The 12,971-nt window shown below is 44.1% G+C and overlaps 1 protein-coding gene across 1 annotated transcript in view; it reads right to left on the minus strand.

Moving 5' to 3' along the window:
• Positions 1–1,124: 1,124 nt before the first annotated feature.
• kmt2d (lysine methyltransferase 2D) overlaps positions 1,125–12,971 on the minus strand; it is a 28,249-nt gene continuing 16,402 nt past the window's right edge. Inside the window, 16 exon segments of the mRNA XM_022741575.1 lie at positions 1,125–4,103; positions 4,257–4,365; positions 4,473–4,546; positions 4,760–5,045; positions 5,463–5,593; positions 5,883–6,019; positions 6,132–7,545; positions 7,658–7,779; positions 8,199–8,334; positions 8,423–8,547; positions 8,752–8,924; positions 9,020–9,101; positions 9,205–9,352; positions 9,462–9,626; positions 9,739–9,888; positions 9,976–12,942. Of these exon segments, the coding sequence (XP_022597296.1) occupies positions 4,011–4,103; positions 4,257–4,365; positions 4,473–4,546; positions 4,760–5,045; positions 5,463–5,593; positions 5,883–6,019; positions 6,132–7,545; positions 7,658–7,779; positions 8,199–8,334; positions 8,423–8,547; positions 8,752–8,924; positions 9,020–9,101; positions 9,205–9,352; positions 9,462–9,626; positions 9,739–9,888; positions 9,976–12,942 (6,312 nt within the window). The 3' untranslated portion in view covers positions 1,125–4,010.

Below are 12,971 nucleotides of genomic sequence, written 5' to 3' on the forward strand. Positions count from 1 at the left end.
AGATGGTCTGGCAAGTTCACTTCACACAACCACTTTTTTTTTTTTTTTTCAAATTTTCAAAGCTGTAGTTTTCCGCCCCAGCTGATGGTGCCTCAATGATCACCTTAGGAAGACTCCCCAAGACCTTTTATCTCATAATTATAACGAACATTTATTTTATTTTTTTTAATCAAGGCGTTTTTATCTTATTTTTCTTTTACTGGCGGAGATGGGCTTCCATACACAATCCTCATTCCATGCAACAATATAGATAATGAGGCTTCAGGTGACTGCATTAATCAAATCATGTTGGTATCTTACAAAATTAAGTCTTAATGTGTAGTTCCCTCTTTGTGTTACTGTCTGCAGAAATACAAAGAATGGATTTTGTACTAAAACACTAAGTACAAAGTTTCTTCCTTGTGTTTCCTCAGTCACACGAGGGAATCGTGCATTAGAGAAGACTAACTTTGGAATATACCCACTTGAACTGAACTGATTAACAGACTGCTGAAGCCTCATTAACTTCAGATAAACTGAATGTATTTTGAACAATGTTTGTTTTGTGCGTCATCAGGAAGAGATCTCTTAATGGCCAGTATCAATAGGAGGAATGACTGTAGTGAGCAAAAGCAGTTTTCAGTGTTCCTGACTACTGTTTTCAGACTGACTTGAATTAAAATTGTGAACCTATCCTTTATACAGTCAACTGTTTTTTTAAAGCTGGTTTGTGGTTGTAAATTGCATCATTTTTTCACAGGTTTCTATTATTTTGTCAACACCTGCTTCATGAGTCCTGAGTGTGAAACCAGATGGTTGGCAATCGTCTCACCTGGGCGCAGGAGGAAAAGATAGTTACTGCTTTTACAGATAGTTCTTAACTCAGTCTCACTTATTAGGATTTTTCCAAGAGCTTTCAGTCAAACCTTGCGGCCTTAATCAGATCATTTCATATACAACCACAAACTGGAATCACATCACCGAAGTTTCACTTAGAAGAGACTGACAGCGGAACCAAACTCCATGTGATGATGACGGCCATGAGATGTGGCACAAAGCTCTACAAGAAGTCAATTAATTTTTTTGTTACTATTTCAGGAGGCTGCTTGGATTTTGAGCTTAAAACGAAAAGAAAACTGAGCACATATTTAAAATGCATTTTATTTTCCTTTACAAGAAACAAAAGCAGACAAAGAAATAAGATGAAGGGGAGAGGGAGTGGGAAAGCTGTATATAAAGAGATGCAACCTCTGGCGTCCTGAAAAAAATATGTACAATTCAAAATAATATCCATACAAAACATGCCACATACAATAAAAATGATCATTATATTTATTCATATTCCCTAAAAGTATCTCTGCTGTACAGATGCAACATCTTTTTAAAAAGTAGGTGAGGTTAAAAAAAACCTTCAATTTGAGCAAACTTTATTAAATTATAAGATATGCAGAGAACTTAAATTAAGATTCAGAGAAGTTAAAAATTATTCAGGCTAAAATCCAGTGAGCGGCATAATGTCTCGTCATGGTCTTCCCTTGAAATAGAAACATACCAAAAAATATATATATCACTGCTTCGGATACTTGATCAATATCTACCACTTTAGAGAAGTTCTCCGTTTATACTATGAGAGTGCAATTCATTACCAGGTTAAGTATGGGATTAACTTTGAGTATTACATCATAACATACATTAGGCCAAGTAACCATTTCACAAGGTTTACCAACACATTCACTTCTATAGGGAAGATATAAAAAAGCAAAACACTAACAATATTCTAGGGAATTCAAGATTTTCCATTCAAGAGTATATTAATCCAATTGTAACCGATTAAGGGACAGGTTTTGGTAATCAACAAGCAGTAGCATAAATAAAAAGAAAAATAAACACGAACAATATTACATAAATACAAATGCTATGCACCATTGTACTGCTTTATGCAAGAAGTGATTTTCATGTCTTAATTAATGACTCTCCACATGAATCCAAACAGTTTTGTAATCACCTCGGCTTCTCGTCGCAACTGATTGGAGAAGACCAGACATTTTCTCATACCTATTTTAACAAACTTGTCTCTGAGAGCTTATAGCAAAAAACACTAATAGAAAAACAGGTAAATGCAAAACACTCTGGTTCATATACATAAAGATATTAGTTTGCCATTTTACATATATTTATATTTATATACAGCTTTATCTTTGTTAAAATGATATCCAGTGGTTGATTTTTTTTCAATTTTATTTCTCTACACTTTTGACTTTATTGATTACAAAGGGGCTGGATAAAGAGTTGCTGTCCCCTAATGCATATACTATATATACAGTTTGTACAACTTTGCATTTTTAAATCATGTGAGGTCTTAGGTTAGGGGAAGGAGGAAACAAAGTAGTATGGGAAGGTGGAGTTTCAGTAAAGCTCCCTTTAAAGACTTTTTTCATTCATCTTACATAGAAATGAAAACAAATGCCCTTTTTTCCAATAAGTCTTTCCCTGCCATCAGTTCAGCCTCAAGAGGACAGTACCAGCACTAGAAAAGCACACTACAGGGGAAGTAGAAACACTGCAGGCTGTACTCAGGCAGAGGAAGACTTACTACAGTAAAGTTTAACAACAGTCCACGAAATTATACAGAGAGGAAGAGGCATGATTCAAAGTTTAAGGTTGAGTTGTGAAAAGGTCGAGTTGCTGGGGAATAAAAAGCATTAAATGGGACAGTAGTCATGCATCCACCGGCTGGTTTTCAACAAGTGGAACTTCAATGTATGAAGCGACAAGCAAAATGTGTACTTGGTTAGTTTTGGACTTCATAGTCTTCTTCAAAGACCATTTGTCCTGTGATCCTAGAGCCATTCACTCACACCATTACGGTCTTAAGCAACTTAAAAGGTGGATGTTATTGTGCTTTCACACAGCTAATAGCATGGTTTTGAGACGCATAAATAAAAAGTACAAAAAAAAAGAAAAAAAAAAAGAAAAAGCTACATCAATATCCAGGATGATTTGGTGGCATACAGGACACCCGCTAAGCTTCTGATTGTGATTTTAATGCAATATCTTATCAAAACTGTCATATATTTCCTCTGTATAAATAATTCATGAATAATAATTATGTTGGCTCATTTTTGTAAATCATCATCAGCATAGAGTAGATAGAGCAAACCTGCTGCTTAAGATTCCCTGCTTGTCCGAGAAGGCTAAGCCCATAAAAACATTCCCCCTTTCCCCCCGGTTCCACAGTAGCAGTTAACAGTTTTCATACAAAGCAGTCACTTCCCGCTAAATCAATGAGGTAGACTGAGTCCAACTAACCCACCTTGGGACTCCACACAGTCAGAACATCTGGTGCCTCTGGAGACACAGATCAATAGCATCTCAAATTTTATATTAACTTACATCTTTTTTTTTTTTTTTTTTCCATCGATCATATGTAGTTCTTACACAGAGCCACATCAAGATTGTCTAGCTAGCCAATATCCGTGTTGTCTTCATTGATGACTTGATGGGAAAGTGCCTTTTCTGGGAGGTAAGGGGGAGGTGTGGTTAGGTGGGACAGGAAATAGGTCCGACTTAAAACATAAAAATGCATCATTAGTTCATTCTTAGTATTTTAAAATGGCTTTTTGTCGAAGCTCCAGATGAGCTCTGCACTACGAGTATTGATATCAGAGGGTCAGAATCATTTGGTAGATGTTGAGGATTGTTTTCCAGCCACTGTAAGCTTATTGAGAACAGTCGAAGGGGGGAAAAGGGTTTTGGCTGAGGAAAGGGTGATTCACTAGTCCAAACATGAAAGTCAGTCCCACCATCAAGCTGCTGCTGATGGCGGTGGTCGGTTGCTTTTATTGATTAATGCTCTTCAAACCTTTGGCTACAGGTGTCACCGCTTTAGTCTTTCAATGGCGGAGGCCAGCCTTCCTCCATCCACATCTTTCAGAACAGCTTATGCACTGGCTATGTAGGATTCAAAGGCTTTGGCGCAGGAGTGTTCTGGCACCAGTGAGAGGGAAGTTCTCCATTTTTCTTTCTTCTCCTTAGTTCATCCACTTGCGGCAATTCCAAGCTCCACAATGGCAAGGGATCTTGTGCTGATCATCCTCAAAATCAAACTGGTAGTCATAGGTCAGCTGGAATTAACAAACAGATACAGTTAACAGGAGCTGAAAATCTTAATTGCATAAACAATAATAATAATAATGATAAGCAAAAACATAGAAAAGGTAGTAAAATTAAGGTGACATGCAAGAGTGAAGAGTGGAAAGCTTTCTAATGCACTGCACCTCTTCTCCCTTGGGGATCCTGCGGCTGGAAATGATGATAATCTTGTCCTCCTTGTCAAATGTTACAACCTCAGCAACACAGTTGGGGGCACAGGAATGGTTGACGTAGCTGGAAACGAGAAAAAGATGCCAGTTAAAAAAAAAAACACATATTAGTCAAACGCAAGGGTTTACAATGATTTACAATGAGAAAACCAGTGACAAATCAACACTTACCGAGCTGGGCCACCTGTCAGAGTGGCATCAATCACCTGTTCATTGTTGATGCGGAACATGTAGATCCCACGGTTCTAAGTTAAGACAAAGGAAGCAGAAAAAGATCGATACGCACTCTTCCATTCAAAGTTTTTTTTAGTTTTGAAGTGTTGTCCTGTTGTAGAATAAATTTGGGTACCCCACCAAAATAAATGCTTCCCCAACTTATTCTGAATTCTTCAAATTTTAACCCAAAGGAATCATTTCTGTGGACTTTATATCCGAGGGCCAGTGTTTTATTGATGTACCTGTGACTCGTAGATCTTCTCACGGCGATTGGCGACCTCGTTGCGTATGACAGTACCGATGTACTCAATGACCATGGTGTGCTTCTCCAGATCCTTGGCAGCGTACAGACCCAGGCCCTGAATGCGGGATCGTGCCAGATACACATTGTTCTTCCACTCGGTCTTCAGGCGGCGATACTGGGAGGACTTGGAGTGGACAAACTGCTTGCTGTATGGTGTGTTGAGCTCTCCAGTGAAGGTGCTCTGGTAGGCTTTTGACATGCTGGTGCTATTTAAAGTGTGAGGCCTTGAGACAAAAAGAAAACAAAGTGTGAGTGGGTACCCCAGGCATTTGTAAGATGTATTTAGTCTACAACTGTGCATCAAATTAAGAGTTTAAGAGCTTTGGTCCTCAACATGGGACTGCATATTTGTTGGGTTACATATTGAGGAACTTTTTTCATCAACTGTAAAAGAATATGTTACCTGGTGAGGAAAACTTTAAAACGACTGATATAAGATAACCAACAAAAACATTCTGTGCTAATATTGTGTAACTGCACAAAAGCATTAATATTTAAGTCAACAATCCTGTCCAACAGGACTGACACCATGCTTAAAATCATTTTCTACCAGCCACACAGGTTTTACTCTCCTAACATGTTAAGTTTTACTTTAAAGCTCAGCTTCTTGTGGCTTATTGCTTAAGTACTGCTGTCTTCACCTCTTGCAGTGTGTGGGAACCTTGGGCTCAGAGCGAGCACAGCCGGTGGGATTGATCATCAGAGGGAGCTCCATCAGAGGGTGACGGCCATATCGGAACTGATAGTTCTGGCAGTTCTCCACTCCAGGCAACTAAAACACAACAAAGTAACATAAATTGTGTTAATCATGCACTTTTATGTATAGTAGACTCATTATGTCATAGCATGACTTGTGTAGCTCTGTAGCCCAAGAGGGCTAGTCACAGGGTAAAGCTTTTCATATATCATGTCTGCTTGTGATATTTAGTTTAATCTATAACATGGGTTTTCAAAGCCTGACACTCGACCGTTGTCTACTAAAGAGCTTCGATTACAACTGGGAGATAAAGACAAAGTAAATGGGACACAGAGTGATATTCCTTCCTGCTGCAAATTCTTACCGACTCAGTGATTCGCATGACAGCATGAACTGTGAGACCATACATTTCCTCTCCTTTGACATGTTCAGTGAACAGCTTCAACATGGACGATTCATCTCGGAGTTTAGCCACCTCCTGAACTACCCGGTCCCAGATTCCTAAAGACAAAGACAGTGAATTTAATTCAGTCAATGGTCAAGAGAGTTTATTACTTATCTTAACACTCAGAGATACCATATAACAAAGTGAAAGCAATGTATATGTTCTCACCCTCTGGAGTTGTGTCGCGGTACTGCAAATCCTCCATGCCATGCTCCAGAACACGCACCTCAAACAGGGGGCGACTATCATCCTCGCTGATGCGGCAGCGGTAGCGACAGCGCTTGTTGGGCACACGGGTGCTCCAGTAGATGCGTGTGGCCTCATAGCCAACCGGGAAGATGGCAGTGGGTGAGTGGAAGTTGGTCATTTGGGAGGGTAGCAACTGGCCAACAGCATGAAAGATGAGACCACCAACACGGAACAGGTGGATGCGGTCACCTCGCTGTAAGATGCTGGCAATCTGCTTCACCTCATCACGCTCAATGTAGACACGCCGTAAAACAGCAAATGTGCTTAGCTCATCTTCACTGGGCCCCTTCAGCTTATGCTGAGTGCACAACATGGTCTTGTCCTTGAAGAACATGCAGCGTGCCCGGATGGCACAGGCAAAGTGGTAGACATTCGGGCATCGCAGTCTGTTGCAGCTGTTGGTGGCACCTGTTTTCTGGCAGTATGCGCAAAGAGTCCGCAATCCACGACGCAGGGCTACCTCCACATTGATAAGGGCACCCCCCTGCGTCTCATACACCTCTGTGGACCACAGGGCACAGTTAAGGTGCACCCACAGGTCCACATCAATGTTAAGCAAGCGGGCAGGCCCATCTGTAGCTCCATCACCTTCCTCGTGGCAGAAACAGCATTTACGTTTATCCCGAGGCAGCTTGTCTGGTCTAAGAGTAATGCGCAAGCGTTCCATCAGCTCAGACACCTCCCGGCTGCTCTCTTTCTTAGACCCACCCTTACGTATTGAGATGACAATCTGAAGACGCTTCCAGCGAATCCCCTTCCATTTTTTGACTTTGGGGTGTACCACCTCCTCATCAGGGGAGAGAGGCCTGCGCTGCTTGGTAGCCTTAGGGGAGGACTCCATGGTGCTGGGAGAATCTTTAGGAGGTTGTGCTGGATCAGCAGCTGAGTCCTCCTCTTTGACGACAGGACTCAGATCCTGCTGATCTTCAGTAGGAGCAGTAGGATCAGAAACTGCAGACGCAGGTGGTGGATCAGTGACCGACTCTGGAGCAGCAACTTCAGACTCTGTGACATCAGTTGGTTGAGCAGCATCAGTAGGAGGATCAACATCCTGTTCAGGTTCAGGTTTAGGTTCAGGTTCAGGTTCAGGTTCAGGTTCAGTCTTGATCTGGACAATGGTGGGACTGGAGGGAGAGGGGGATGGAGAAGCGGATTTTTTGGAAGGTTCAGCTTCACTCGTCGGATCTGGGACAGATGGGGGAGGTTGTGGAGGAGATGGTGATGGGGGTGGAGATTCCTCCACTGGTATAATAGGAAGGTGGCGCACATCCAAGTCATTTACATTGGTTGTGTAACAGTGCTGGACCGGTTTGTCCTCTTTTTCTGGGAATTCCTGGGAGAAAAACACATGAGATCTACAGCTTTCAGGAAATATATAATACAAGGAACAAGATCAAAAAAGGTCAATAATTTACACAGTTCTCAAGAGTCCCGTAATGACTAACCTGTTTAATAAGTGCCAGAATGTCAACTTGTTTCTTCAATGTACAGCCTGGCAGAGACACATCAAACTGCCTGAGCCACTCATCCTGACTGGGTGAGGCACCGTCCTTTGTACACAGAGCCCCTGGAAAACAGCGCCACCTTAACATTAGTCTTAAGAAACTTAAACGCTTGCATTTGTGTTTGAGAGCAATGTTAGTATACAAGTGTTTCCCTAGCAGTGTAGTCACTCGACAGCAGTGACAAAACGTTTCGAACAGCAACTCTGCTCAACTCACATGCTCAAGCTACAAGCAAGAGACTGGCATCACAAGAGGCCAAAAAAGACTTTCAAGACTTTGACATTGCGTTACCTTCAACAGATACTTTAAATTGGAAGCAAATGATTCAGGACATTAATTGCACGACTGGTTGTTGTAGGCTAATGTGAGAAATGTCTTGACACAGATTCACACCCAGATGTTGTGACCTGTATGATAAACTTCCTAACCCAGTGAGACAACAGGACAATCCAAATGCACAAAATCGTCTCTGAATGCATACCTGACTGGCTGGGTCCTTTCCCAGGCCCATCCACTGCAGGCATGTCAGGGTTTTGGGAAGGGAAAGTCACCTCATAAGAACCCGGCATTCTAATGTTGAGCAACTGGGCCATGGCCATCATCACGTGGTTCAGTTTCTGGAAAAAAGGCAATTCAAGTTTTTTTTCACAATACATGAAGATAAAAAAAGGTTAAACAAGGTGCAATGATATCACGGCTTAGTACCTTGGCTGCAGCAGAGGACAATGTGAAGGTAACAGACACCTCGTTGTTTTTGGCCTTGTCCCAGTGGTTGGATGTGGAAACTACCTTGCTATCAGCTGCTTCGAACGGTTTGTTTTCTGGGAATGCTACAACAGAAGCAAATGTGTGAATCCATCTTTTGTCAGTTTGCATTTTAGCAATATAAATGGATTTATTGGAAAAATTAAAGTCTTAATCAGTAAAATGTAATGCAACACTTTCAGAATGGATTTCTCCATAACTTGCTGATACAATACATGTTGCTGTTGTTTTTCGGAGTTACATTTATCATTTAGAAGGTCGTAAAATACCTGGTATGGCAGTGCGAGGTATGAGGGGGATGATGGGGGATATTGCTCTCTCTGTCTCCTCCTCTTTAGGCTCCCGTAGGTGAGGGAAACGTGGTGTTTCTTCCCCTACATTACTCTCAGGGGAAGATGCTGGGATGATACTTTCAGGGGCATCCTCGTCATCACTCTCCATCCTGTTAAAAAAAAGGACATCTCCTAGGTTTATAGCCTAAACAACAAGAAATCCATGTATTCTGGTTGACAAAGAAAAACAATCCTCCTATTGTACCTGATGTCCTCATTCTGGTTATGTGGTGGAGTGGGGAGAGCTGCCAGAATGTCTACACTCTTTACCTCCTCTGTAACAGATTCTGCAGGGAAAATTACAGCGAATTTAAAACCCAGTTACTGTACAACTGCAGATTAAATATTTATGAAAAACAATAATTTCATGCCAAATCCATCATTGTTTACCCATTGGCTCTTCTGCTGGCTCTGTGTCTTTCTGACCCTCAGAGAGCTCCTCCCCAGGAGTCACTCCATTCAGCAGCTTGTGCTGTACTGAGGGTGGAGGGGTTGGTGGCAGGGAGGATGGGGGTGTTGGTGGGTTACTGAGGTTACTCTGTAAAGGCATAAAACAATAGGCTTGTATAACAACTTTATTTTTGAAGAAGCATTCATCAACAACCTGCAACAGCTACCCACTGGTACATGTTGCAGCTTAGTTATACCTTAGTGAGTAACTGAGAGTAGTAGTCTGGGATATTGTCCAGCACTGCATTTCCAAAGGATCCTTTGAGCTGGGCTTTGCCATTGGCTGGGCTGCTCCCAAAAGGGGCAAACAGATCCAGACTGGCGGTGATAGAAGGCTCCATCAGGGGCAGCAAAGAGAGACCCTGAAGGGGATATATCCATTAGTCTATATGATGAAAAACCACTCTTCAAAACATTCATGGCAAAAATAATTAAGGAAATCAATATTTGTCATCCCTATCACCCATCCCCTACCTGTTTGAGTTGCTTTATTAAGGCTTCAGCACTTTTTCCAACTTCTTCCTTCTTATTTTTCTTCCGTGCATTCGGCCCTCGGTCTCCAGCTGCCTTGTTAGTGCGCTTTGGCTTTTGTACAGGAGCCCTTTTTGTTATAGACTGTAAGTCCTGTAAAGGATTGAGAAAATGAATGAGGTTATTCCCTCACAAACAACTGCATAATTAGGGCAAAAACAATGAATGTAAAAAACATACCTCCATATTTCGTGGAGTCCCTTGAAGTTTTTGCTCCAGCATTGCTAATTTACTGTTGATGTGGCCATTGATCTCATTATGGATGCCTTCAGAGGGTCTCTGAGCACCAAGCTGAAGGTTCTTGGTTCGCAGGAGTTTCTGTAGCAGTTGCTGTCCAGTCTCTGACCTAGGGCCTTGAGTTCCAGGGTCTCCAGCATTAATAAAGCTAGTGTTGTTCCCCGAAGTAACCACCTCACCTGTTACTTCTCGCTTTATAGCCCCAGGATGAGCCTCTGCTGCACCATCACACTGAACCTCCCTTGGCTCTTGTTTAATGTTCTGTAGGGTCATCTTGCATACCTCCCCTTCTCTAGAGCCATGCTGTGTGTGAGGAAGATGGCTCTCTGTAACCTGATGCGACTGTTGCTGAACATTCATGCCTTTTTGTGGCCCATTGGGGATAACTGAGGCTGTCTGAGATGTTTCATTGCCTGATGTTTGACTTTCTACTTTCAGTCCTGGACAATCAAGTGGACTCTTGGCTCCAGGTGACCTGAGTGGGGATGCTTTGACTTGGTTGTATGGACTTCCCCTTCCAGCCCTGTTGTCAACTACTGAAGGCGAGGAGACATGGGATGAATGGGGTGAGGCTGGGTGGGCTGGGCTCATTCCAAAGGGACCTCTAGGAGAATATGCATGGGATGGAGAGCCCTGCATGCGGCCTGCTGCAGCTGCCATTAGTGCTTGCTGTTGGTTCTGGTTAGGAGTGGGTGGACGCATACCCATAGCTTGACTAAATGTGTGCCGTTGTGGATCCCCAGGTGAGTTAGCTAATGGCTGACGTGGAGATGTTGGCCTTATCATACGACCCTGGTCCATGGGGGACCGAGGCACTGGTACCTGGCCTCTCATAATATGCTGCTGCATCATTTCCCCTACTTGTGGCTGTTGTTGCCCAGGGACCATCATTCCATGCTGCATCTGAGGAGCAACACCAGGTTGTTGGCCCAGCTGTTGTTGAGCGCCCACTGCTCCTGGCTTCCCCATGGCTCCATATGTCATCTGTTGGCCTTCCATCCCTTGCATCTGCTGCCCAACTTGTGGCATCTGACCTGGTGGCATGTGAGACCTCAACTGACTTTGCTGTCCCTGACCCATTGACATCCGCAGCATCTGACCCTGTTGGAGCTGCCTTTGGGCAATCATGGCCTGTATGTGCTGTATCTGCTGGTTTGGGGGGAGATTGCGGAGCTGAGGATTCTGAGCAATACTAGCTGGGATGTTGATAGGAGTGCGGATGTGTCCAGGTGGAACTCCAGGTCTCTGTGCCATCATTCCTTGCTGCTGGGCTCGCATCATGCCCATTATGGCCTGTTGTTTTTGCTGCTGGGCTATGAGGGCTTGCTGTTGTGAACTATGGCCCATCACAACAGGCTGTGGCTGGCCAGGATGGTTCTGGCCTATGATCTGCTGTTGGAGGCTGGGGTCTTGTGACTGCTGCATGGCATTTTGAGCCACTTGCTGTTGTTGCTGCTGAGCTAAGAAATCAATTGGTTTGCCTTCTTCTTTAACAGTCATCAAAATGGGCTTGTCAGCACCAAGGGAACCTTGCCTCTGGACAGTGAGTGGAAGTTGTTGCTGCTGTTGTTGAAGCACACCACTTTGTTGGTTTCCAACTAAACTTGTTTGTTGCTCAGGTACAGACTGAGGATTTGATTGTTGCTGCTGGGCCATATAAACCTGGTTTTGATGATGCTGCTGTTGTTGTAACTGCTGTCGTCCAAAATCAGTTTGATGGTCATTTCCAGGGCCCAGTTGAGTCATCTGATTGGGAGTGGAGGGTCCACTCTGCTGTGGTGGTGTTCTTGGATCAGGGCTCAGAATCCCACCCTCTTTGGGGCCTGAGTTTTGGCTGTCTGAAGCTCCCTGTGGCTGGGGTGTGATACTTCCTGCTGAAGGTGAGGAACCCATCTGTGGGGTAGAGGGTTGGGACAGCCCTCCTTGTTCGTGGCTGGACTGACTGATCAATTGTGTTGGTTGTCTTTGTTGTGCCATCTGCTGCTGCTGGAGGTGGGCCAAATTCTTTGCAAGATTCTGCTGCTGTTGTTGCTGCTGCTGAGATGCAATCATCCGTTGGGCCAGAATGCTCTGTTGTTGTGGAGTCAACTGTGCCTGGGGACCCCTGAGGCCTGGATGACCGGGAGATCCAACCATTCCCTGTTGACCCATCATCAGCTGAGGCCTCTGTTGCTGTGATGGTGCAACTGGCTGGTTTCCCATAATTCCTGGTTGAGCTGCCATCATGGCTTGAGCATGGTTAATGGGCTGGCCTCCTACAAGGTTCTGTGGAGGTGGAGCCACAGACTGGCCTCCAACCATTCCTTGTGGAACCTGCACCATACCCTGCTGACTGGCCTGGTTGGCTAGCATTCCCTGTTGAGCGCTTGCTTGTTGTTGGGCCATAAGTGGGTTCCCCATCATACCAGACTGTGGTTGAGCGATTAAGCCAGACTGTTGATTTGGGTGTGGCATCGATTGCTGGCCCATCGTCACCTGCTGCTGTTGCTGGAGCTTTGCCATTTGCATCCTATGTTGAAGCTGTCTTTCTTGGAGAAGCCTGGGGTCTGCAGCTTGCATTCCAGGCCCCTGTGGAAAGAATCCCGTTGGAGCCCCAGGAGGACCTGGGACCCTGACACTACTGGCTCCAAGAGCTGCAGGCAGCTGAGGTTGGGCTCCTCCAATAAAGGGCTGCCCTTGGGGCATCCTGACAGGCATTCCCCCTTGTGGCATCATGCCAGGATGCTGGCCCATTACTGCTGTTCCCTGTTGGCCCATCATCATCTGGCCAGGCATCTTGGGAAACATGTGAGGGGGGGCCCCCTGTGCAGAATGACCTGGGGTAAGAAGACCTGAGCCTTGCTGATGCTGCTGCTGCTTGCTTCTGTACTCTGCAATAAGATTGGTGTGCTCCTTCTGCTGCTTGCGCACCTAAAACAAAATAATGATGAACAGATATG

The sequence above is a fragment of the Seriola dumerili genome, unplaced genomic scaffold (genome assembly GCF_002260705.1).
Source record: "Seriola dumerili isolate Sdu_G_001 unplaced genomic scaffold, Sdu_1.0 BDQW01000056.1, whole genome shotgun sequence".
NCBI lineage: Eukaryota > Metazoa > Chordata > Actinopteri > Carangiformes > Carangidae > Seriola > Seriola dumerili.